At 40.5% G+C, this 26,474-nt stretch overlaps 2 protein-coding genes across 4 annotated transcripts in view; one reads left to right on the top strand and one right to left on the bottom strand.

The window, feature by feature from the left end:
* Positions 1-2,733: 2,733 nt before the first annotated feature.
* MLANA (melan-A) lies at positions 2,734-6,734 on the top strand. Its single transcript, XM_072360543.1, has 4 exons — positions 2,734-2,807; positions 4,391-4,487; positions 5,764-5,865; positions 6,666-6,734. The coding sequence occupies exons 1-4, from the start codon at positions 2,734-2,736 to the stop codon at positions 6,732-6,734; spliced, it is 342 nt and encodes a 113-aa protein (XP_072216644.1).
* A 6,175-nt stretch (positions 6,735-12,909) lies between these two features.
* Positions 12,910-26,474, bottom strand: part of BRD10 (bromodomain containing 10) — a 57,636-nt gene continuing 44,071 nt past the window's right edge. For 2 of the 3 annotated variants that reach the window (XM_072360249.1, XM_072360251.1), the window contains 3 exons: positions 24,820-24,935; positions 21,291-21,478; positions 12,910-17,120 (listed from right to left, as the gene is read on the bottom strand). In XM_072360249.1, coding sequence (XP_072216350.1) covers positions 13,483-17,120; positions 21,291-21,478; positions 24,820-24,935 — 3,942 coding nt within the window. In that variant the 3' untranslated portion in view covers positions 12,910-13,482. The remainder of the gene's footprint in view (positions 17,121-21,290; positions 21,479-24,819; positions 24,936-26,474) is intronic. The other variant, XM_072360250.1, reaches the window with a different exon arrangement.

Genomic DNA, 26,474 nt, shown 5'->3' on the forward strand with positions numbered 1-26,474 from the left:
GGAACTTCACCTTCCCATCCACCCAATTTTTCAATAGCAGTGTTGTGTATTTACATCCCAGATGGCACCACTGACCCATGACAAAGTTTTTCTCCTACATCCCTTTGTTAAACTATTAACAAGAAATTCTTTCAGAACACAAACTATTCAACCAGCTGACATTTCCTCCTCAGCACTGCTTGAGGCAAAGAAGGGGCAGAGACGCACCGGTTTTGGTATCACATGGATTTTCTGTATGCGTCAGCTTCAAATCTGAAAGAACAAACAGTAGTTTTTCAGTTAGCATTCCCTCACAGAATTAAAGCTTTTCTTTCAGGAAAACACATGGCTCAATAAGGTATTCCATGACATTTTAGATGTATTACACAAGAGCTGGTATGTTTCTTCATGAATTTACTGGACCCAAATAGGCAAAAGTATGCTCTTCACTGTTGTTTCTCTTCTTCTCTTTACTTTTCTTACCCTGGAAAAAAGATTGTTTCAAACATTGGTCTTAAGTTGTCAAGCAAAAATAATCAGAGTAACAGAATGCCTGAGGTTGGCAGGGATTTGTCTGGTTTTTCTGGTCCAACCTCTGCTCAAGCAGGGAGATCCAGAGCAGGGTGCCCAGGGCCATGCCCAGGCAGCTTTTGAAGGTCTCCCGGGAGGAGACACCACAGCCCCTGGGCAGCCTGTGCCGGCTCCAGCACCAGCACAGCAAGGAAGTCCTGCCTGGCATTCAGAAGGAGGCTCCTGCATTCCAGTTGGTGCCCACTGTTGCTGGTCCTGCTGCTGGGCACCACTGGGGAGAGCTGTCCAAACAAAGGCTGTGTTGAGGCAAGGTAAGATTTTTCCACCATTGGAAAAAGCTGTGTAACTTATAAAGAGATGAAATGGTCTTGTTCTTCCCAGCCCTGAGCTCACTAGAGATACTGATGTTAAGACTTTTCAGCTGATTCCCTGAAGAAATAATGTTGACCTCTCACGGTATCACTTCTTCTCTGCTCATTTCTGAAAATCAGCCATTTTTCAACCAATCTGGAGCCAGCCTCGAAGGTATCTGTTACAGCCTCAAAGGTAGCCAGAGTACTCCAAACTTAAACAAAAATTCTCTTGTAGGATGGAGGGGCCCAAATTAATGATTCACTGGGAGAAATGTTGAACAGAACATGGTCCTTCATGGTCCTTGTATCTTTTTTCCCTTTGTCAGTAACTAATGCTTCTGACCCATCACAGAACCAGGAGCTCTGGCTACAGGCTGCTGTTTCTTGCCTGATGTTCTGAATGCAGTTATTACAGCTTGTGTATATGCGAGCACAGTGACAGTTCACACAAATCCACTGGGAACCAGGCTTCATTAGTTCAGTGGCCCACAGAACAATCTCTGTTGCAGCGTCTGCCAACCAGTACCAAACCAAACTGCTTGCCATAATCTAAGGCACTCCCAACACAGTGTAACAGCATCCATCTTTGAGTTTTGCTCCAACACTGTTGGTCTCTACACGGTGTTACAATGGCACAAAGAAACGTGCATAAGCAGAGCTTTAGTAAAGCGCGTCCCAAAGCTCTGTTTATGTCAGACCTCAGCCACAGAGCAACCAGCCCCAGGTCAAAACATGCTTTAATTTAGTATAAAGCTGCCCGCATCAGGAGCTCATGTTGATGGGCAGGCAGAGTGGTGCTGAGCTTCTAGCAAGGTAAGTTACCCCATGAAGAAATAGCAGATTTCTAAGGTATTTATTAGGAGAGAAGAATACAGGCTGTGTGAAGAAAGTTGTCTCCTGGCCCCTTTCATGCTAATTAATGCATTCAGAAGCTGTACTGAAAGGAATTTAAACTCGTGATAGTCATAAGAGAACAGATCAAAGAAGGAAAAAAGCAGAGCAAGTCAAGGAAAGGAAAGCTGTACATGCCTTTAGTTAACAGACAGCATACAGGTCTGAAGAAGGTAAGGCTTGCATTATTATTTTTTTATTGCACCTTAACCCAAACTTTTCTATGTTGTTTAGTGGAGATTTAACAGACTCTTAGTGAAGTCTGAAAACGCTTTGATTCCTTGGATAGAATTTTCTTTGACAAACTCATTGTTTTTGACTCTCACTTTACCCCAGTATGAGATAGCAGATGGGTTGGATGCTCTCATATAGAATCTATTGACCTGCTTACAATGACAGAGACGTGGCTCCTTGTGGATTTTTCCTCCATAATGTTCAGCCTGTTTTCAGTTGGATGATTATTCTCTTAAGACTGAGAATTAGGATTGTAACTTCTCTGTGCTTGTCAGCCAACATAAATTAGCGTAGCCATCTGAAAACCAACTGACCTGCAGCAGTTTGTGCCGACTGACCCTTTGAACACTTACAGGGGGCAGCAGAAATACAGGAAGACATGCGGATATGCATAAAGCTCTTTTTTATTGCTTCCAAACATTTTCCCTCCTCCAGAGAAATCGTCTTTATTGTTTTCTTTATTCCTGTAAGATTTTGCTTCACAGATCTGTCAGTGATTAGTGCCTACAGTGACCGTGTTAAATCACTGCCTGCTGCACTCACATGAAACTGTTCATAGTTTTTGAGTTTGTAAACTGGGACAGTTGCATATGAATCTGCTTAATTGTGGGAACCGCAGGCTGTCCCACCTCACTAAAATGCCCCCACTGCACCCAAAATCTGATGGTATTCATTAGGCCTTAAAGATAACAGGTATTTTTGTTCTGTTCTAATAGGTGGTTTTGAACAGGGGTAGGATCTCAAAATGCCCAGAAGAAACCACCAGCAAGATGGAAACTTCTTTAGAGGAAAAGGACGCACCTATTTCACAGCAGAAGAGTAAGCATAAAGCAAAACCTATTTTAGCATGTATGTAGGGAAAAAAACCTTACACTGAAAAGAAACATACAGAGCAGTGCAAAAACAAATATCGGGGCTGTACAAGGAAGAAATGTATTTTTGGTTGTTTTGTGGTTCACTGCAATGTTTGTCATGGAATTATCTGAAAGAGCAGTCGGTGGTTAAGAATAATCAGAACTACAGAATTCAGGAATATGGAGCTTGATCACTACTCACAAGTCATATTAACCGTTATGATAACACTACCAGGGTTGCTGAGGCTCATTTGGAATTACGTATTGGAGGTTATTATTGGTAACTATACTATCTTTCAGTAAGATTTATGTCCCTTCAGAACCTCAAAGATACAACACTTCACCCTAAAGAATACCCTAAAGAATAATATCAGTGGAAGTACCAGGTAAATGGAAAATACCTCCTAAAAGCAGATGGAGACATCAACACAAAACAAAAGAGACTCTTACTAAATCATTCCTGAGTGAAACTCCATTAAGTACTGCATATTCAGTTCAGAGTCCTCAGGTCACAAGAGTGCTCCATGAAACACTGAATCATGGAAAATGAGAGCAAGGAAACATGAGAGGTCTCTTATGGGTGACATTCCCCACTCCTCGGCCCCAGAGGAAAAACCTGAGGGGAGTTACTTTGGAGAAACTGGGTACCCAACACAGAGCGGCGTGCTGGGATGGGTTTATCCCGACTATCCCGACTCATATCATCTTTTGTTCTTTTTTTTCCCTGCCAAGTTATCCCTCTGAGCATTTCCCAGACTCTTCTGTTCCTAAATGTGCAAAGAACACAGAAATGAGGAGTGAATGCTCAGTGCCTTAACAGAGAGCACACTGGTGCAGGAAGAAGAGTTTTTAAGACCAAGAAACTAGAGTAATTTTGTCATTTTGCTTTCCAATATCCTAAGCAGTGGGAAAGATATCTTACAGCACAGCGTGCAGAGCCTGTATTCCCTAAAATGCCATCAGTACTTTTCCTACTCTGTCGCAGAGCAAGAACTAAACAATTGTAGGGCTGTTTATGAAAAAAAAAAAAACAACAAAAAAACCTGAAGTTTCTCACTAGGTTTTTGAAACTGTGTAGTGTTTAATGAATAATTAAAAGAATTATATTGCCAGAATTTACTGCAATATGATAAGGCTGGGATACATTTCTTGGTTCTCACTGCCTGGAGAAACTGAACAAACATGAGATCCCTCAGCAGGCGCGGCACCTATTTTACTTCTTGTTCCCTTCCAAAGCCATAATGTCTTTTGCTGAATTTACACATAGGGATATTATTTAGAAGCGTTTGTTGTCTGTAGACCATTAGCTTCAAAGCTACAAATATTTCTCATTTTTAGAATGTTTTAGATCTGGGCAGAGAATTTAGCTAACAGCTTAATCTACAGAGACTAGTCAAGTTACTGATGCTTTTTTTTCTGAGGTATACCCTGCTTTATCCCTCCCTCTGGTAAAAGGAGAGGGATATAAGCTCCTGATCTAACCATTCTCGCTCCAAAAAGAATGCACCCAACTCTAATGTTACTTGTCTTACCTTATGTCCCACACAGAGCCCTGGGGATTGGGATCTTCATTTTGGTGCTGGCCATGCTGCTTATCTTTGGCTGCTGGTTTTACAAAAGGCGTAGTGGCTATAAAAGACTACGGGTAAGAATGGTAGCTCACTTTCACTCACACTATTATTCTGACAACACACTGTCATTATTTGCATTACATTGATGCCAAGAGCCGTAAAGCTACCACTGGATGTCACTGTCTCAGGCATATCAACAAGTGAAAACATGGAATATGAAATGCAGTAGAACTTGCAAGCAGATCAGAGGAGATGTAAGCATAAGGAAGCCTTTCACAACAGGCCGGTGGAAAGATCAAATCTCTAGGAAGCGTATTTAAATCTATGCATATTCTGTCAGTTTTTGTTTGAGTAAAACAACGTTTTTGCTGCTCAAAGGATTTACATCTAAGGACAGATGCAACTGGAGTAAGTCTAGGGAGCAAAGAAAAATGGCTGTTACAAAAATGGCTGTTACATTTAACTTAACAAACGTTGCACTCATGTTAGTGATATGGAATACTTCTTAATAAAAGTTAAAAAATACTATTCCCTGTCTTCTTCAAAAACATTGGAAAAAATCAAATTAGATCTGTCCCACCACATTCGGTGTTGGAACCTTCAAATATCCGCTTTTGGCACCCTGCTCTTCTTGCTGTGAAATGGAGGCAGTTTCTAACCATGCACAGCGAAGGTTTTGTAGAAGCATCTTTCATTTTTCCTAATATTTCTAAAAAGACATGACTGTTTTGGATTAAAAACCGTGGATCTCCTCAGCAAATCCATTTCCTCACTGTTCTGATAACTGCCTTGATTCCTTCCTGCTTACAGATCCAGTGCATATAAACCACCTTAGAACACACAAAACTCAAACCTTCACACAGACCAGAGCTCTTTAATGCATGTGTGCATCATGGCACAACTTCCTTTGCAATTCCTTTTAACAGCAGATGTTTTCTGGTTTTGAAAACCTTACCTCTGTTAGGCTTTTTGGAATGGGAAGAACAGGTACAGAATGTACAAGAAGAAGTGGGAAATGGAAAAGAAAGGAGTTTAAGAAGAGAAATGGGTGAAAGAAAAGGAGGTGGGAAAATAGCTAGGAAGGTGTCCATGCAGTAACTGTGGGACAAAAAAAATGCAGTTTTCCTTTTTGCTGACAACACAGTGTGTGATACAGGAGGGAAAGCATGTTTCAGGAGATGGCAAAAAATGGATAGGTTGTTCTTCTTACTTACTGCTGTTGTGTGAAGCCCTAATCCCAGATCCTAACAATACCGCATAAATACTAAGCCATATGTATGTATGTCGTGTGCCCCAGATTCACATTCAGTTTTCCTTTGACTTTCTCCATATTTTTATGATCTCTCACAGAGCAAAGGCATCGGTATGGGCACCATACGAACTGTGGTGAGTGAGGGAGCAACGCCAGACTGCAAAACGGCTCTGCAAGAGTACAGGAACTTTAATTCTGTGGTAAGTTAAAACCTGAGCTTCATTTACTTTAAATACAGCATGACATGGTGAGATAACCTTGGTAAACGTTCACTGGATGGTTTCTTTCTTCGTCTGTGCTCTCTATGATGGGCACCCCTGTACTTTCACCCACCTTTATACTTAAATTGTATCATCATTATTCATGAGGTAACAGATGAAGGCTGAAATCTACTGAATAAGCAGCAGCTCTAATAGATATTCTACTATTCTTGTAGACAACAAATAGATTGCATCTGGGAGCACCACAAAACTTCGGGAGTGTAGCCCCTCTAATCACTATGGAAAGATGAGCATTCATGTTCATAATTATTTTAAAAAGTTAAAATAACTTGATTGATAAATATACAGACCAAGGTGCAGTTCTGTTTGAACAGTCTGAGAGTAGGAAAAAGTGTAGCTTATAACCAAGTGCAAACAAGCCACCCTAATTGTTAACAGTGGAAATAAGTTAACTCCTTAATAATATAAGAAATAACTGGAAATAAAAACTCCTGAAGTTCTAGATGGGGTTGAAATCTCCACAGATAAAATATCTTTTGTTTATAATTCCTATAGAATGAATTATACATACACACATATATATAAATTAATCTGATGCAAGACCTGAAAACCTGTTAGGAAAAATGAAAACAGTATAAAGACCCCATGAATCAGCCCAGCTATTTTAAGCTACAGTGCCACGTCTGATATGAAAGCAGGTTATCTCCTTGCATGTTTCATGTCATTTTATGGCATCTCAATTGTATTTTCAGTCTTTCACACCAATTTTCCTACCACAGGTTCCCGATGCTCCTCCAGCCTACGACAAAATTGCAGCAGAGCAGTCACCACCACCTTACTCACCATGACAGCAAGAAATCTTAAACTCTGAGCACATCCATTCAGTTTCTTCATGCTCCCTCTTTATTTCCTATAAATTCTTAACTTTCTAAAAGCTAAAACTGCAATAAAAATCCACATGCTTTCATAAGCAATTGCTGAAAATTGCTCTTGCTTAATTTAAAGAAGTAGTTCATGAAACGCTTCAATAAAGCTGACTGTGCTTCTGCTTTATGTTTTTCATTCCTTGTGCTCAGATTGATACATTTTGCTCGGGTTTTGGCTTCTTGCATCCTTCACAGAAGTACCATTGTTAAGAACACACCATTGGGTATCAACTAGATTAAGAAGTGCAGGCATCTGCAGGTTCATCTTCCACAGTTTCTCTCCCTTTATTAAAAAAGAAAAAAAAAGAAAAGAAAAAAAAAAAAAAAGAAGAAGAAAAAAGAAAAGAGAGAGATAGAGATGCAGTCTATTCCATAGAACGTAATGTACAAGAGTCTGTTATAATGTGGGCAAAAATATTTGATTACATGTGCCATTTTCCCTTCCATCCTAAAAATTAACCTGCACAACGAGACTGCATTTTACAGCAGTCACATGCCTCACAGCACTTATGTATCTGAAGTTAACCAATTCCTTGTGAAATATCAAAGTTTGATCCACGTAACTTGAGAATTTCTGCTTGTAGTCCATGCTATTCCATACTTGTCAGTGCATATAACAACAATCACATCTTGTGTCCCACCGGCAACAGAGGAGAACAGTCACAGAAAGCAAAGAACTGCAATACATCTTAAGTAAGGTATATTCATTAGGCAGGTACTCGTTCAAAGATGAGAAATATTTGTGAATTCTGTGAAAGCTTAAGATTATTCCTTTTTTATCATGATTTGACACATGCATTTAGACACTCAGAGAAGTACTTTAAAAGTTGTCTTGAAGTTGTCATTGTCAGCACACTCCATTAAGGAAAATACTCTGTGGACTTGCCTAGTGACAGGAAGAAGACTGCACAGGAAAACATACCAAATGTCACTTAGGGCTGGTAGGTACCAGATATATACAACAGAACTTGCACCTTTTATTTTCAGCAGAACTGGCAAGCTTCATCAGCTCTGTACTCTGTTGCTGTCTGTGCTGAGGGCAATTTCCTATCAAACACTGCGCTAGAAAGTCCAATCGGAGAGAAAGTTTGCATAAACAGAAAGAACCAATTCTCCAACTGCACAATTACAGTTCTTCAATAAATTTTGTCCCTGTGTGCTTCACTCTCGGGCCAATGCAATAGAAGTTGCAAAAGACTCTGGGGAGCAGTTTTCCCAGAGAATATGAAGGACAGGCAAGGCTGAACTCTCTCTCAAATTCCCTCATCAAAAGGCAGCTGGAGATTACTGGCCCGTTTCATCAGAGAGAAAGGGCAGAACACAGAATCTAATTTGGTGGCACATCTTTAACATCTAAGCTACACAATACGGCTGTTGCCTTCCCCAGATTCTCCACAAAGTTCTCGCTTGCTGATAGTGCTGCGCTCCACTCCTGCTGGGCTCACAGGGCCCAAGCACTGCAGAGGTGCTTGAGCAGATGTCCTTTCACATTACCAAGCCATTTTATTGTGATGGCACCGATCGCATGCTTGGACCACATGCCCTTTTTGTTCTTCCCTGTATGAGCAAAGTACAGGTCAGAACTGGACCAAAAGCAATGGTCTAATATGAATTATTTAGTTTTCCACTACTGATCTTGTCAGGACTTTTCAACTCAGCTCACTCTCATTTCTGGATGGGAGGAACAGATTCCTGTGCTGCACACTGTGTTCACTGTGTTCTCTGCTCATACAGAGAATCAGCCTTCCTCCCCCTGGTTCCTATCTGAATTATACTTGTTATCATCACCTTCAACATCAGCCAGTTTGCCCTGTACCAATTACCTTTTTAGAGGCCATTTATTTCTTTTTCTGCATGCCATCACTAATCCCCCAGCTAACTCTTCACCCACACTCAGGAAAAACACAGCTCCCACTTTAGACGCAGAATCTCAGCCAGTTTTCAGTCTAACTCACTATCTTCTTATCCACCCCATCTTCTCTATGAGGGTGTTACGGAGGACAGTATCAAAGGCCTCACTGAAGTCCAGGCTAACACTGCTCAGTGCTAGACTTACTGTCTGCAGTTTATTGCAGTAGGAATTTTAGGCTTGTTTTTTGTATAAACAAAACAAAAAACCTTTTGAACTGCTTCAGAATATTTGTCAAAACATAAGAACCATATGACATGTGTGAATACCTCCTGAACACTAACCTCCTTTAAGGGCATCCTAGCAAAGGATGTTGAAAGATGCCCCATTTGTACTTTGTAGTATATCCCTCCTACATCAGTATCTCCAGAAACCACTTCCTGAACTTTCCTGGAGTCAACACAGATTTAAGGTTGTGGTTCTTACAACACTGGTGCACCACTGCATGTGCCGTCCACGTACTCTGCCCTCACCAACAGGAAGGATCACAACAGTGTTTCATGGTCAAATCCTTGTTTAAAACTTGAGTTTTTCAGCAGTCATTCACATACCTTTCTCATCACTTCTGCAGATGAAAGAACAGTTTCAGCTTTTATGCTCACAGTTATTTCTACTCTGCTTCTCCCAGCTCACCTGGAAATTAACTCTTGTTCTTTCCACCACCTCTCTAGTGGTCACCACAGTGAGAGAGGATCCCGTGCATTCAAAGATGCTAAAACCAAAAGTAGCAGGGACTGCAGAGAGAGGAGTGACAGACTTGCATTGGTTTCAATAATCACCTTTAAAGGTCACAACCTTAAAATCATATTTTTGAGTAGATACACATTTAGGAGAAGCTGGATCTTTTTTGACAGCAAAATGTATTTGGTTTGTAGTTGATAATCCTATGAAAAGATTTGTACAGAACAGAGGCACAGTGCTCCTTTGTCTTCAGAAATGTGATTTCTGTTCCCACATCTCAAGGATAAAGTAAAATTGAAACTGACAAGAAGGACAGTAACAGATCGCTCCCATGGGGGAAATAACTGAATTGTCCGTGTCTCTTCATTCTCAAAAACAGACAGCCAACACGGCAAATGTCCACATCAGCTGCACAGAGAAATGAATACAGAGTTATTACTGTTAATACTGTATAATTAAAAAAAGCAGTTATCACGTTCGGAAACAAAGAGATAATATGCACGTTATGTGAAAAACTCTTCATCAAGGGATGTTGGGGATGGTAACACTTTGTGGGCACTCAAGGAGGTATTCTGGAAGGATTCATCAGTTTCATCATGAAAAGTGCTTTCAAGTCTCTTGAATAAATACAAAAAACCCACACAACACAAAACCCTAAAAACAAAACGAACAGACAAAAATTCACAACCAAAAGGAACAACTGCAGCAGTAATAAATTTGCTGAAGGAAATGCTGGTTCACAGATTACTGGATACAACAGGAGTGTTCAGAAATGTGTCACCATCTGTTTGCCTTGCTACACTCATTTGAATCACTGCTGTTTACTGCTCCAAGGCATATGATGCTAAAAATGATGGACCTTTACCTCAAACCTGCACTTGCTATCTGGAACCAGCACTCTTATCTGGAGTCACAAAAGCCACCTGTTTGCTTAGGGTGGCTAGCCACTATATTTCAACAAGGAACAAAAGAATATTCATAAGATAATATGGTAATTTGGGTTGGAAAAGACCATTAAGTTCATCTAGCCCAGCTATCAACCTGACCACCAACCTGAGCACCACACCCACACGCTTCTTAGGCACCTCCAGGGATGGCTACTTCACCACTTACTTCCCTGGGTAGCCACTGCCAATGCCTTGCCAGCCTTTTAGTGAAGAAATTCCTCCCGATGACCAATTTAAGCCTTCTCCTTGAGGCTATTAAGCCCTCTCCTTGAGGCTATTTCCTTGCATCCTACAACATGTAACCTGACAAGAGACTGACACTCTCCTCTCTGCAGCCTCCTTTCAGCTAGCTTAAATGCAAGGCATTTTACAAGTCCTGAGCATGTTTTCTTCACAGATTGATTTGCACGTAGCTTGTTAGGCCACATATGTAACCATATTTTTTAAAAAACGTCATTTAAAAAGGCTTTTCATTCCCCATTCAATACACTCTGTTTTCTTCAGTTGTTGTGCTATAAGTAGCATAAAGTATTTGTTACAAAGAAGTGGTGCATTCCAAACTTCTGATGGAAATTCACTTGTCTTAGAAAGAAAGCCTTCCTCTGACCACTACACCAGGGAAAGGTGAGCGAATGAGTAAAAAACGCCAAGTAAAAATTGTTTTACAAAATAGAAGAGTCATTCAAACCCATTACATGGCAGCATCCAGCCCTTCTCCAATAGTGTTTGGGTTCTGAATATGTGTGTAACAGAGAACAGAAGTTCATGAGAATTCCAAACAGACTGAAACAAACTTTGCACAGGTTTATATTCATCCAATTATAAAATATTTATAAAAAATCAGAAAAAAGAAAAATCTAACAAATCATTTATGTAAATAACTTGAGTTCTGAGTTCTCCAACAAAACTTCTTCTAACTTTGCTCTTCATCAGAATGAATAATAGTGTGCATCTTTCTACAACACTGGTGAAGAAAAACGACAGGCAAGATCTGTTTCTCCTATAAACTACTCTTATGCATTCTGATTAACACAGATACTGATTCTAGTGCAAAAATAAAAGGAAAACATTCTAAGAGGAAACAAACATCCATGAAAGTCAGTCCCTTGAATCAGTGAAATGTCAATAAAATGTGTTGCCAGAATAGAACACACGTTTTTATAGTAACTAAGGTGCCACTCTCTGCCACCTTCCTCTGCATAAAAAGAAGTTACCTGTCACATTCAACTGCTCGATGCAGTTAGTTTAAAACAGCCCTAGTACTGCAAAGTCCAGCACGCAGGCATCCTTTTCTACTAGGAATCTTCAGAACAGATCACTGTATGTATTTAATGACAAACGGGTGAGGCATACCAGATCACTTTTTCTGAAATAAAAGCAAACATCCTCATGCTTCTCAAAACAACAATTTCCATCTTTCCCAGCCCTCAAACAAGAAAGATATTGTAGAGCTAGAACTTCCAGAACACCAGTTGACCAGGTATCAAATTACTTTTCAGAGCAGCATGAAGGGCAGCCAACACAGAGGAATCTGCTGGTTTATTCTTCAGACCAAGATGGGATCCAAACTGTGAGAAGCAAACAAAAAGGGAAGGAGAAAACCAAAGAGGATAAGGAAGAAAAACTGAAACCTCGTCTATGAAAAAATCAGTCCAAGAATACTGCTAAAGGGAGACAACCAAGTTTTTCTGCCATTTAGAAATCAGTACTATTAAAAAGATAACAGACATTCAAGAGTTCTGAAATCCTCTGTTCTACATTGTTCTTAAAACAAATGAACCATGAAAACAACATGTCTGCATGTGCAAAGACACTTGACCTAAGGCACCCTTCCTTTGTATGCTAAGAAACACATACAAATCTTAAAAGGTAATAAACTTCTCAATTTCCATGCATACTGCAGTAGGCAATTACGAACGTAGCTGATCTGCTGAAAGTGACCCATGGGGTTTTATGACACCAAATGCTGAACCTACGTACCATCAATAAAAAAGAAAGGTGCATGCAATGCTAGTAGTGTTCCCTTTAATACCAGGTGATGTTTTAGCATTATCCTACCATGAAGACTCAAATCAATGAAAAATTAAAGAAAAAAGTCACACCTAGAGAGCATGACTGGTGAAAAAACTGCACAGCTTATTCTGACTAGATAGAAAGCCAAAGAGCCACCTTGTTTCTGTTAACAGATACATGGAAAGGCATATGTCACTGCAAAAGGCAGTAATGAATTTTCAAGATATCTAAAAGCTTTATGACAAAAGGTGGCAGTCAGTGTGATTTAGAATGGTGCTGGGGAAGCCATTTCTAGTCTTACATTGAAGATTTCAGGCAATTTAACCAGAGGTTATCCCTCTTTGTGTCAGGAGGATTCAAGAAGATGGTCTTCTTCCCTACTCTTAGCATATCATGTGAAATGTAAGCCCTGTTGAGAAGCAGAAGGTATTAAGTTCCATTTGACTATATAAAAAAACCTCCATTCTGATGTGTCTATATGTATTCTGCCACGGCGTAACAGACAGACACATTTTTAAACTATACCCAACACAATGCAGTACAGCAACTTGATTTATTATATGCAGATTCCTTTGCATTGTTGCTAAACAGTACACTGGTCCAAAGTTACTAAAATACTTAAAAAACTATACATTATGTAAACAAAACATAAATAAGACAGCATAGTTCTTTGTACATACAGTTTAGTACAGATTGTTAGGAATTCATGAATATTTACAGTTCTATACCATAGACTGCATTTTTACAATGCATAAATATTTTTTTTTTTTTTTTACAGAAACAAATCAAAAATAAATTTGACAAATAAAAAGGAGACACACACCGTCATAAACACACTGCCAAACAGTCCATATTGTAAGATGGAATATGTGCAAAAAGCTAGATTTTTCAAAACCGTTTAATGAACTCACTGGTCATTTCTGACCTTTTTACTAAACAACTCTCTGACAAACTAAATATATTTTTATTTCTTATCCCCATAGGTAAACTGGAAAGTGTAATCTTAAGTACTTGTGAGAAAATCAACTGTTTCAAACAATGTAAGAAATCATTCAACAGTTGTAACTTCCAGAGTCAAAAGAATGCCCCACAATTTCAAAGTGGCTCATTTGCTCCAAACTCAGGATGCAGCGTTATCAGGTTTATCAAGGCAAGATGACTGAGATACAGGGAAGACAGTGGTAGAAATTCTGCTTGTGGACACAACAGCAGGAGGCAGTGATGAGGACAGTGAAGAAACTTTTGATGCTGAAGTATTTATAGCATTCAGAATAGCTCCCTCGGGACTGACTAACAGTTTTTTGATAGAAGTGTCCAACTGAAACACTGAAGTGTTGCTGGGTAAACGAGAGTTTGAAGGATGAACAGCAGAAACCACAGAGGATGTTGTTGGAACATTAGCAGGAGATTTTATCACTGAAGACACAGATGGTGTTGCTGCAGGTAGTGGACTACATGAGCTAGATGGAGTGCTAAGTATCTGTGGTGTTGCATGTACAATGGGCAAAGCATCAGCAGACCCGAAGGAGTTCACAATTTTTGTAGAGTTTTTCAAAAGTCGTTGTGATGCTTGCCAACTTAGTGAATTACTTGGTGCTAGCATGATTTTTGAGGTTGCTGGATTAACCATTGGTATACCTTGAGCCTCTTGGCCATGGTTAATATTTAAAGGAGGAGTCTGCTTTGTGTTGTAAGAGAGAAGAAGGACATGGCTGCCAGCCCCAAGGCCTTGTGGTGGAACAACAAAACAAGTGCCATTAATCATTATCTGAGTTCCAGGTGCCAAAGGCATACAAGTGTTAATGACTATCTTCTGCTGAATGCAAGGTTCATTCAGTTGACCTCCTGTCTTGCTTGTTATAGCTGGTGAAGCTGCGCACATCTGAGTGGTAGAAGCAACAGTGTAAGCAGGACTTTGTTTCTCTAGACTGGGAGGCACCTGCTGACATTGCAGCGATGAAAAACTTGGAAAACTAACAACTTTACCTGTATTTGGTGAGGCAGGAGTCAACAAACCTTGAGGTTTCTGAGTACCTGTGTTACTTGGCCCAGCAGCTGTAACTCCAGATGACTGAAACTGCAGCAGTGTGGGCAGCTGGCTTTTTGGTACTGGAGGAGCTGGAACTGCTGCCAACTGAGGAACTGTATGTAACACTTTGCGTGGGGTGGCTACAGATCCAGACAAGCTAATGACTGGAAACTGCAAGGCAGACGTTAAGTTCTGAGAAGATACCGTTGGCTGAGTTGTTGAAATTAGCACAGATGAAGCAAGATGTCCTGTTTTCACAGTTGATATACCTACAGTATTTCCAATATTTGCTGTACACAGTCGATTACCCAGAACTGGCCTTACTCTTGAGGGATCATTTCCACCACTCAAAACAGTAGGCCGTGTCCCAGAAGAAGTCCCACTTGGTGCTACTGAAACAGACTCTGGACAAGCATTTGCTGTTGGAACTGCTAAGGAATTCGTAGCTTTTGCTGCAGCGCACAGAGATTCACTAATTGACACAGCACTTTGAGTCATAAAACTTGAACACATGGGAACCAAACTACTAGTACTTGCCAGCGATAAAGCCAAGCCGATGTTTTTTTTGTCTTCTCCCTTAGAAATTGCAGAGTGCAGTATATTAACTGGTGGAGTCTGCTGTGCGTTGCCTTTAGTATTTACAATGGTTTGACCTATGTTTAGTCCAATTTTCACATCTTTTACCTGAGCAATAGTTGGTGATGAATTTATTCTTATTGGTGCTCCCATTGTAGATGGGATCAGAACCAACTGTGGTTGCTCTGTGGTGCTAACAAAGGTTTTGCTTATAGAAGAAGGAAGGTTATGTTTCAGAGACTCTGCTACTAGGCTAGTGGCTGAAGGTCCATTGGGAATTGGTGTGTTAATGAAAACTAACTTCTGAGCACTAACACCAGTTGATGCTAGAGATGGTATAACACTGACTCCTGATGTACCACAGGGGGATAAAATAGGCGGATTTGTGACTAAAGTAAGTTTCTGTACTGGAGTACCACTGATAAAATCTCCATTTATTACTGAACTAGTCTCCGATTGCGTAACAGAATTTGTTTTAGTTTTAGTATCACATTGCTGCTGCACAGAAGAACTTGAAGTTACAACAGTGTTATTTTGTCCAGTGCTAGTCACACTAATGGGACTGTTTGGAGTTGCTGATATTGAGCTGCTAGCTGATGAAATGCAGGATGAAGGACAGGACACTTGGCAGGTGCTCTCCACTACTTGACCCAAACTGCTCCCAGTAGAAGGCTGCTGTAATGTGAATTTGATGCTTTTATCCACTGTCTGGTTCAAATCAGCTGGGAAAGACGGACTGTTAAAAGAAGAAACTGTTGAGGGGGTAAATCCAGAAACACATGATTGTCCGAAATGTGGGAGACTAGATGAGGCTGTTGCTACAGATGGAAGTGTAGAAGATGATAATGCTGTGGTTTTTGGCACCAAAAAAGCCTTAAACTGAGAAGCATATGTCAAAACTGAACCAGAAGATACGCTAGTAGGTGAAATTTGGTCTGGGTTTGTCTGTACTTTAACAATACCTGTGTTTCCACCTCGTGTTGTGACCAGAATAGATTGTGATTCTCTTATACACACGGTTTTCAACTCTTGCCTAGTTTCAAAGGATTCATTTGCTTGCTGTGATGCAAGACAATGAAAGGCAGTTGCAGTGTTTGTAGATGCACTTAATGCTGTTGCTGATATCAAAGACTGACTAGCTGTGGAAATACTAGGTGAAGTCAAAAACACAGGGAATGTGGTAGTCGAAACTTCAGTTCTAGTCTTGTCATGTTCAGTTTGGCACACCTTAACTGATGATGATACCAAGTTACTTGTCGTAGCAGGCAGTGTCTGTGTACTGTTGGTGGAAACGGTACCTTGTGACAAGTTGCTAATATTCTTGTTAAAAATTGTACTTGTTGACTGAGAGGTAACATTTGTAGGCGCTGTTACCAGGACAGGTGTTAAAGATACATTGACATTTGTTATTTCTGGGAAAGTTGCACAGTGTAGCTCAGAAGAATTCTGCTGGAGTAAATTACTATCCTTGGACATGACTTTTCCTTCTTTCTGTTGCAAAAGAAAATTCTTAGGTAAGATAAGAACTTGTTGCATGACTTTTTCACCAGTTTTAGTGTCAACCACAGGTTGCATTTGAATTTTCACAGAGCTGTTGTGAAGGTCTACTGGTACGCAGTGACCATTTGGCATTTTATATACCATCTGCAAAGGAGTCTTTGAACCTGTCTGATATGGCAATGCTGGTTTTATCAGTGATGATTCAACAGGTGATAAAACTGGCTTTTCAGAAGTAGATACATTTATGCCTGGTGGAGGTGACAGTTGATTTGTTAAGGTCACTTTGTTCCCAATATTCTTGGCAAGCAAGGCCTGGATGGGTTTGGTCCCTTTCAGAAAGCTCGATACTGATGTTGCAGGATCTGTCAAATAAAATGATTCTGGAGATGATCCTTCAAGTTGCTTCAGATCAGCCAAACAACTGTCTGTCTGTAAGCTACTTTCTGAACTCTGGACTGCAACCTCACTAGTGCTCAGCTTAGCTTTCTTTCTTGGTGAAAGCTCATTAGTGTTTTGATCCAGACAACTGTTTTGCTTGGACTGCCGTTTAACAGATTTGAGCAGTGTCCTGTGTATTTCCTTAGAAGTTGATTCTTTTTTCAGAAGTTTGCTTTTCCCAGCAGGTAAATTCATCTCTAATAGCTTCATTTCATCTGCAAGGATATTAAATCAGAAATCACATTTTACAAGTTTGCAATTGGTATCTCTATAGAACAATCAATAGTGTTGAGCTAAAGGCAAAAAAAAAACCAAAAAACAAAAAACACTTTAAGTGTGGGGATACGGGTAGGGAAGTGTCTGCTCCTTTAAAAGCATCTGGTCAAGGACCTTTTCCAATGCAAAATGGGGATAACAAGAAAAAGAGGAAGCTGTAAGGAATAACATGCAGAGACACAACCTGACCAGCACAGGAGAAAGTGAGGAAAATCAAACTTTGTATTAATTGGGGAATGCATGTGAAAACGTAAGAATGTTTCTTCCAACAAGGTTATCTGACTGGGGTCGGTTGGAACAGAAAGGGAAAAATGGGAAATCAGAAATAAAATATGTAGAGACACAGACCAAACAAAACAAAGGGGCAATGACAAGAAACAACCTCACTGGTCCCTTGGGCTCTCAAGAAAGTACAAGTGTCACTTCAAGAGAGATCAGCCTGGACTTTGCAACTGGTAAAATCATGGGCATGAGACTAAGTGTGGAAACAGAGATGGACAAACCCATACATGCTGGAGAGGGGGCTGATGGGAATAACAGACAAGGTAGGGGAGATGAGGTTGCCAAAAAGTGAATAGAAGAGGTCAGCATGTGTAAAATGTGGCCCATACTCCCATCTGACTGAGTGCTGTGTCTGATCACGGCAGTCAGTCCTACCTTCTTAGATCTTTTTGTTAAATCATTTCATACCTATCTCTGTGTAATCTCACTCCCATCCATGTGTGTCTGTGCTGCAAGGACCAACTGATACCTTGCAGTGAGACGTATTTGTGAATGAGATCTGATGCTCATCAGACCATGGCAGTAGGCACCCCTGACTGGGGCAGTAGGGTTCCTAGCATAAGTAGCCGGAGGGGCCATAGCCCTCTGGATCTTGCAGAATTTGTGGCCCAGAGTGCCAGCTAGTAAGAATATCAGTGTGAATGGACCCATGCCAACTAGTGGAGGCATGGGCCAGACTGTAGGTGTACATATCTTAAGCCTGCAGTGTCAGTTACTGGAGCAAGTGTGGCCAGTGGGCTGGGAATGGTGTGCATGTCCTGAAAACCAGTGACTGAGGAGACTGATGTGAGTAAGGGACTCCACACTGCTCCACACATCACAGCCCATGTGCCTGTTAACAGACAATGAAAGAAGGCCCAATGCATCTTCCCCAAACAGAATGTGCATGGGGATATACACGGATAATTCACTAGCAAACATCAGGCTGGACCTGCAAGGGGTTGAGGTCCAGCCTGCAGTATCAGGTAAGTGAAGGGTTTGTGCTGTATATCCAGGGGAACTTGGAAGTGTAGAGTACCTGCGAAAAAGGTGTATACAAGTGCTAAGTGTTCGCAGCAAGTATCAAGCTGGACCAGTCAGTAAGCAAGGCGAAACTGTTAGGTGACTAGGGGGACTCATGATTCAGGCAGGTGGGCAGAGGGGGCTATGCCAGCACTGAGGGAATTGGCAAACATGTATTTGTTAACCTAGAGCATATAATGTATGTGCCTTCCTCAGTAAGCATCTACCAGCTGAAAAGGAGAGAGTTTACAGATGTCTGCTTACGTTTTATATGAGTCCCTAACAAAGTTGCATCTTGTCTGTATTTGTGTCTGTGGCAGAACGCATGACCAGCTGTGTCACTGTTGTGTGCATACGCATCTCTCTCTCTGGGATACATGCCCAACTTTGCCACTGGTTGAACTTGTAAACAGAACAGTAGTAGTTGCACCCCTCAGCCTGAACAGAGACCAGGAGTCCCCAGGTGAACTGGACTGGGCTTCAGTGGCCCAACAGAAGTGACTCCCAGGTTGGGTTGCTGGAGGAGGCAGATGTGCTCCTAACAACCCTTAAAAATAAGCATTTGTCACTACAACTATGAAGAGTAGTCTCTGAGGTGATGACTGTTAATCCACTTTATAACTTTTATTTTTCTTAAAAAAAGTTGTTTCCAATTCAGTGATGTATTGGTTTTGATAGTGGGGGAGCTGCAGCACTTGCCTTATAGAGAAGAGATCAAGAGCTGCCCCTGGGACCAGCCGGCTTCAAAATGGACCTACTGCAGGCCACAAGTAAAGCCATCAGCAAAGTCCTGGGGAAACAAATTTCAGTTGACTGGGAGAAAAAGGAGTGAGAAAAATAAGTGTGAGAAACTAAAGTCGGAGAAGGGGGAGAATATGCTCCAAGTATGGGGGAGGTATTCTACTGAAATCCATGGACAGAACCATTCTGGATCAGATCTTCACATGCAGTCCACGGAAGATGCCACACTGCAGCAGGCTCACATGGCCTGAAGGAAGTAGCAGCACATGGAGTGCTCACACTGGAGTAGGCTCCTCACACCTATTCGGACCCATGGAGAAGAAGACTGATTTTGGAGCATTCTTATTCTTAAAGACAGTAACTGGAACAGTTCTTGAAGAACTTCTTTTTTCTAAATTGGAAGGATATGGATTTGAAAGATGGACTGTTCAGTGGATAAGAAATTGGATGGTCACAGCCAGAGGGTTGTGGTCAACGGTTCTATGTCCAGGCTGGTGACAAGGGGTGTACCCAAGAGATCTGTCTTGAGACAAATGCTCTTCTGTATCAATGACTTTGACAGTGGAACTGAGTGCAGCCTCAGTTAAGTTTGCTGATGAGACAAAGCTGAGTGGAGCAGTTGATAAAACAGAAGGAAGAGATGCTATCTAGAGGGACCTGGACAAATTTGAAAAGTGAACCGAGTGAGGTTCAACAAGGCCAAATGCAGGGTGTTGCAGCACTCACTCTGGGATTGTTGGGGCAATCCCAGACATGACTGAAAATTGGGTCAAAGAACTCCCTGACAACAGCCCTGCAGAAAAGAACTTTGAAGTTCTGGTGGATGAAAAGCTTGACATGAGCTTTTCACTTGACATGAGAGTTTTCACTTGTAGCCTAGAAGGCCAATTGTATCCTGAGCTGCATTAAAAGAAAGGTAGTAAGCAGGGTGAAGGAGGTGTTTATTCCACTCTGATTTGCTCTTGTGAGGTCCCACTTGGAGTACTATATCCAAGCCTGGGCCCAGGCTTGTTGGAACAGGTCCAGAGGAGGGCCATGAAGGTGATCTAAAGGTTGGAGCACCTATCTTATGAAGAAAGGCTGAGGGATCCGGGCCGGAAGAGACCTGAGGGCACTTCATTGCAGCCTTGCAGTGCTTAATGGTGCTTATAAAACAGAGGGTGACCAACTTCTTACACAGTCTGACAGTGATAGGATGAGGAGGAATGGTTTTAAACTATAAGAGGAGAGATTTAGGTTAGATGTTAGGAAGAAATTTTTTACTGAGAGGGTGGTAAGGCCAGAACCGGGTTAACCAGAGAAGCTGTGGATGTCCATCTCTGGAGGTTTTCAAGGTCAGTTTGGACGGGACTTTAAGCAACTTGATCTAGTGGATGGCAACCCTGGCCAAGGCAGTAAGGTTGGAATTAGATGCGCTTGTAAATCCCTTCGATCCCAGATCATTCTGCAATTCTATGAACTGCAGACCATGGCAACAACCCATGCTGGAGCTGAATAAAGGTGGAGCAAGGAGCAGGAAAGACAAACTACTATGAATTGACTGTAACTGCCATTCTCCAGTATCACTGTGCCACTCACTGCAGGGAAGAGGAGTATTTGGGAATGAAAGAAAGTTGAATTAGGGTTTTGTTTCTGACCATCCTATTCTAACTGGAAATCAGTTGATCTTCCACATGGTTAATCTGTTCTTGTATTTATTTTGATCCATAAGATCTCCCATCTTATCTTCTATCACATCTTATTGAGAACAGGTAGTGAGAGAGTGGCTGGGTAGGCTGCTGGCCAACGTCACCCCCATTGTAAAGATAAATTCTGAACAGATATATTATATGATCACATAAATAGTTAAGTAACAAAACAGTAAAGTAAAAGCTCCCATGAATCAGAATTTTCATCTCAGTCATGTCTGTGCCCTTCTATTTCACACCTGTCAGACATAAATCAAAATATATTTCAATATTATCACAATTGTAGCTATGGAAAAAAAATATGATGCAAGCTCAGATGGAAAAATCCAGCTCCTTAGTCAACTTCATTCAGCTCCTGGATCAAGTTCAGGCTATCAAATTCCAGTAAATGCTTACCATTGTCTGGGTGATCTTTTCTGGGAATTTCCACATATTCTGCAGACTCTGAAGATTTACTGCTTACTATTGCAAAACAATCTTTGCCAGCATCAACCTCACTTTCATCATTACTCCACAATTCTCTGGTAAACTTATCATGGTCTGGATGTCTTTTAAATTCATCGTAGTCCTTCTTCAATCTAGACCTTGAAAGTAACAGAACTAACTTTACCAAAAAACATTACACTCCTTTAAAACTCTCTTAATTGCATTTGCTGCCACAGAAGAAGAAATTTTCAGGGTAGCTCTGCAAGTCTCTAAAACCCAGAAAATATGAAGTGACGGTAACATTCCTTCCCTTGCCAAAATTGAATTGCCATTAAATCCTTAAACAATAAGCAAAAAGACTGAGTCAAATATGACCATCACTGTTAAACTGCATTTATTTTCTGTTTCTTAATTCATTTTGCACTGTGACAAGAACTTGATTATTAAATGTAACAAGACTAATCTTGTCTCTGAAAACAGCTCCAACTAGGCAAATTAGGTAAATCCTGTTTTCTTGAATGCATCATGCTTTTGGCTCAGCTATGGGACCATAATGTAACTTGCTCCTTTAAGACAACCTTTTATTTTCTGGGTCAACTGAACAGCTGCCACTGTCATTTTCACAGGCTCACACTCTGCTAAGAACGTACATATGATGGAATTACATAGCTGCTTTACTCACTTGAACACTCTTCAGAAACACATCCACTTTATAGCACACTTATCTTGAAACTCCTAAACTGCTGCGTATTTCCATTGTCCCTTCTTCTACGCCATTGTTTAGATGAGATCTAGGGATATTTTAGTGTACAAATACAGTGAACTGCATGATTCAGCTGGTGGTAACCAACACAATATCCAGGAGGATTAATCAGCAAAAGAATAAAGAGATGATAGCAATTAGTATTCTGTGTGGAAGAGAATCTAGACTCCAGTTTGCACCTAAACTCAGCCTCTGTGATATTAAGATCTTAATTTTACCCATTCTTATGGGTTAAAAATGCAATTATTCCACTGAGTGCAGCAATGTATAGCTGCTCCCTAAGGGGTGGGGGCTGGGAGGAAGAGCTAAACAGAGTATTACAGCTGACAGAGCAGAAAACTCACAAGTCAGGACACAACCCCACTCTATCTAAGTGAGGGTATGGGGTAGTCCTGGAGATGGTGGCTGGCTTCAATTAAGGGCTCAAATCAATAGGTAAGTTCCTGGTGATGAAGCAGGTCTGAGGTTGGCCTGGGAAGTAAATTCACTGTCTTTGGTCAGGATTTCATCCAGTGATGATGGCTGCCCAGTCCTGTGATCGTGAGGCCCACACTGATGATGCAGGTCTGAGGTCAGGCTGAAGTCAGGCCAGATCTGCAAAACTCATGGCCAAGCACGGGGCACTGCTGTAGTTGAGCTGGAAACTAGCATTCCTATAGTAGAAGTTGAAGCCTGTAGAATGGCTTGAAATTGGGGTTTTGTTTAATATGGCTGGAAACCAAGGTGAGTTTGGTCAGGGACAGATAGATCTACATCTTAGCTTTCACACTCTCACTAATAAGACAACCTTGAAGATTATATAAGATGTAGTGAGGGCAAGATACACCATCACCTCTGTTACTAGGACTTCAAACTTTAAGTCTCGATGCAGAAGCATGCTAGAAAACTACAGAAAGATTCAAGTTAACAACTACTGTATTAAAATTTAAAAATGGGCTTCAATCATAGAGTACTCCTACTAAGGACTACAAAGAGGAAGAGGTAGAACTCCGAACTCTGATGAAGTGATGGAAGGAGTTCTGTACAGTCCTCAACCACCAAGAAAACCAAGACTGTCATGTGATTAGCAGGTGTTAACTGGATGACACACTGCAACTGCAGCTGGAGTTGTAATGGTGCTGCTGCTTACACTAGCATAAGCAACATTTATTCAGTTTTCCCTTTCAGGATACCTTTTCTCACCACTTGTCATTTGTGCTACACTGCTGCCTAGCAGCTGCATAATGAAACAGGACACTGAATTAGCCTTCCCCCATACATCTCTCTCTCTTCCTCTCAATTTATAAAGATTGTTTTTCAGACCAAGCTTGTTAAAAGTATGCTACATCTCAGCCCAAATAGTTCTGCCACAGAAATGACTATGCTAGCTGAAGAAATTTGGGTTTCAGCCTAAAACACAACTGAGAAAGATGAGTTCACTCCAGAAGAAACTCTCTACATGAAATGCATGTTTCCTTAGCTACCAGCACATATGTATGCTAGACTTCAGCCATCCAAATTACTTATACTCAGACCAACTCATACACAGTACTTCTATGAATACACCTTACAAGTGACAGTTCTGCTTCCACATTATGTGGCCACTCACCTGAGCACCACAGTTAATAAACAAAACTTATTCCACAATTGAATTTACATGAAGGATAATTTACATGAGGGATAAACTACAAAGCCCATACTTTGGAAAATGGAATTCTTTTAATAGTACACCTGCACATTCCCAAAGGAGTCTGAATTGCTACATACAAGCAGAAAAGAACAGCTAAGAAAAATGAATAGAAAATAAAAAAGAATAGAAAAGAGCAGAACTTGAACTTTGGGCTATTATATAAAGTAAAATGATCGACAACATCCTAGATTTCCAAATAAGGCTCTTCATTCATGTATGATGCCCATAAACTGAGCTACTAAGGAACCAACACTTACTGCCTCTATGTTGCTTTGTTGTTTTTTTAAATGTAATACCTAATACATTTTTAGAATTAGTTCTGCACCATTTATTTAAGTTGCATCCTTCACATTTAACATATTAGCAGCAGCCTAACATTCCCTATCATTTGACACACATTTCTAATCATTATCTACACTTTCAATGTGACGTGGTAAAACAGATGTGATTATAGTTATACAACTAACAAACAACAGTGGCACCACACTTCAAGCAAAAATGACCATATAAAATCAGTATCAAATCTCTCCAGGGCTTAGAATTTAGATGCTACACTTCAATCTTAACTGCTGCTAATACTTTTCCTTACTTGTCTGATATTTCTCAGGTATATCTCATTCTAGATGCATTCTAAACTTGCAGATCTACAAAGACGTTTTAATCATCACTTTGAATTGCTTTCCAGAGAATTCATCACCAACTCATTTAGATTGGTTAAGACCGTATGTAGCCAGTCACAGTGCCACAGTAAGCCCTGGTATATTTATGTATCAAATAAACAGCAATACAAGTCCTATTTTACAGTGTTATAACTATCAAGTTAGGCATGATTAAGGATTTTAGATCGTTTTAGAGAAAAAAATATTTGGGGCTAACCTTAACGTTACTTAAGAGACACTAGGTGTGGAATAAAAAAAACTTTAAAGCACTGACTATGCTTCCCCGTTTCCTCTTCATTTATTTTCTTTGAGAGGTCAACTAATACTGATCATTTTAAAAAAGGTGAATTTTGTCCTGCTTTTGTTTTATTACATGCACTATTGTTTAAAAAAAGAGCAGCTGATTACCTGTTCCTCTGAAATGCTTTCATTAGCTTTGGTTCCCATGGTAACAGTTCATTAAGCAGTCGTATCAACGTACCATGCAATTCCTTTACTGCTTGCTTTCGGTGGTACCATCTTCCCTGCAAACATAAATATAATCTATTTATCATTATATTAAATCTATATCTTGTTATTGTGCTACAATAATCCTGGTACATGTTAATACAGTATATAAAGAAAATTACCTGAAGAAAACATTAATAAGTTGCACAGATTTTTCTACCTTTAGTGTATGTAAAACAAAGGAGTATTTCTGTATTTTTTGTATCACAGAGACATAATGTCCTACTTACAAAAAAAAAAAAAAAAAAAGTTTTTTTTTTACAGCTATGATTAAAATTGAAACAGAACCCTACAAACACACTATGTATTTAAAATTACTTACGTTGGTAACTAACATGTATAGTAGTCCACTCCAGTCAGGCAAGCCAACCACATAATCACATTTGCAATGGTTAAATTTGTACAGTAAGGCTTACAATAATTTCATTTAACATAAATGATATCATTTTTATTTTTGATTGCAAAAATAATTTACTACAGTTCTCAGGGAAAACACAGTTTTTGCATTATATTTTTGTATTTTATTCAGAATTTTAGATAAATTAATTTTTAATATAAATGTTTTACAAATAGTTCATAATAACAAACTATGAGGCAGTTTCCTTGTGTTAAAGATCAAAGTTTTGGACTTTAATGTGTAATTAAAACTGCTCCCTGTTCAAACTGTAGTAAGTACTCTTATGATCTTCCATGAAAACTTCATGTTTGATAAGTTTGGAAAGGCTGAATGAGGATAAAACGTATTCAGGGAAAAAGATGCATGGGGAGCAGCTGAGTGCCCCAGGTTTGTTCAGCCCAGAGCAGAGGAGGCTGAGGGAAAGCCTCATAGCAGCTGCAGCTCCTCACAAGGGGAGCAGAGGGACTGCGCTGAGCTCTGCTCTATGGCAGAGCTCTCTGGACCCCAGAGAATGGCATGGAGCTGAGAGGGGTGGGCCAGGTGGGGGATATGTTGTCCACCAGAGAATGGTGGGCATGGATCGAACTGACCAGGGCAGTGGTCACAGCCTCATGTTGCTGGAGTTTAAGAAATATTTGGACAGAAAGAAATATGGTCTGATTTTAGGTAATTCCGTGTGGAGCCAGGCGTTGACTTGATGGCTCCTGTGGGATCTGAGGGCTGTTCCAAAAGCAATGTCCCCTGTTTGGCTCTGTTGGCCCACCACATCAGAGGCAGATGATGATATGGCAGTAGAGGTTGAATGATCCCACCAATATTCCGTTACATTTTGTTGCTATGCTACTGATGGCAGCAGAGGGACAGTCTGACAAAATGGCACCTGACATGGAGGCCCGTATGAAGCAGAAGTGTGGAATCCAGTTCCTCCATGCAGAAAATATTCCACCCACTGACATTCATTGGTGTCTGCTGAATGTCTGTGGAGATCGAACAGCAGACATGAGCAGTGTGAGGTAGTGGATGGTCCATTTCAGCAGTGGTGACGGTGATGTTAAAGACAAGCCATGTTACAGATGGCCATGCAGATTTTTACAAGTGTGGCATGAAGGCTCTTACTTATCATTGGTAAAAATGCTTTGCTAATGTGGTGACTGTTCTG

The sequence above is a fragment of the Excalfactoria chinensis genome, chromosome Z, assembly GCF_039878825.1.
Source record: "Excalfactoria chinensis isolate bCotChi1 chromosome Z, bCotChi1.hap2, whole genome shotgun sequence".
Taxonomy (NCBI): domain Eukaryota; kingdom Metazoa; phylum Chordata; class Aves; order Galliformes; family Phasianidae; genus Excalfactoria; species Excalfactoria chinensis.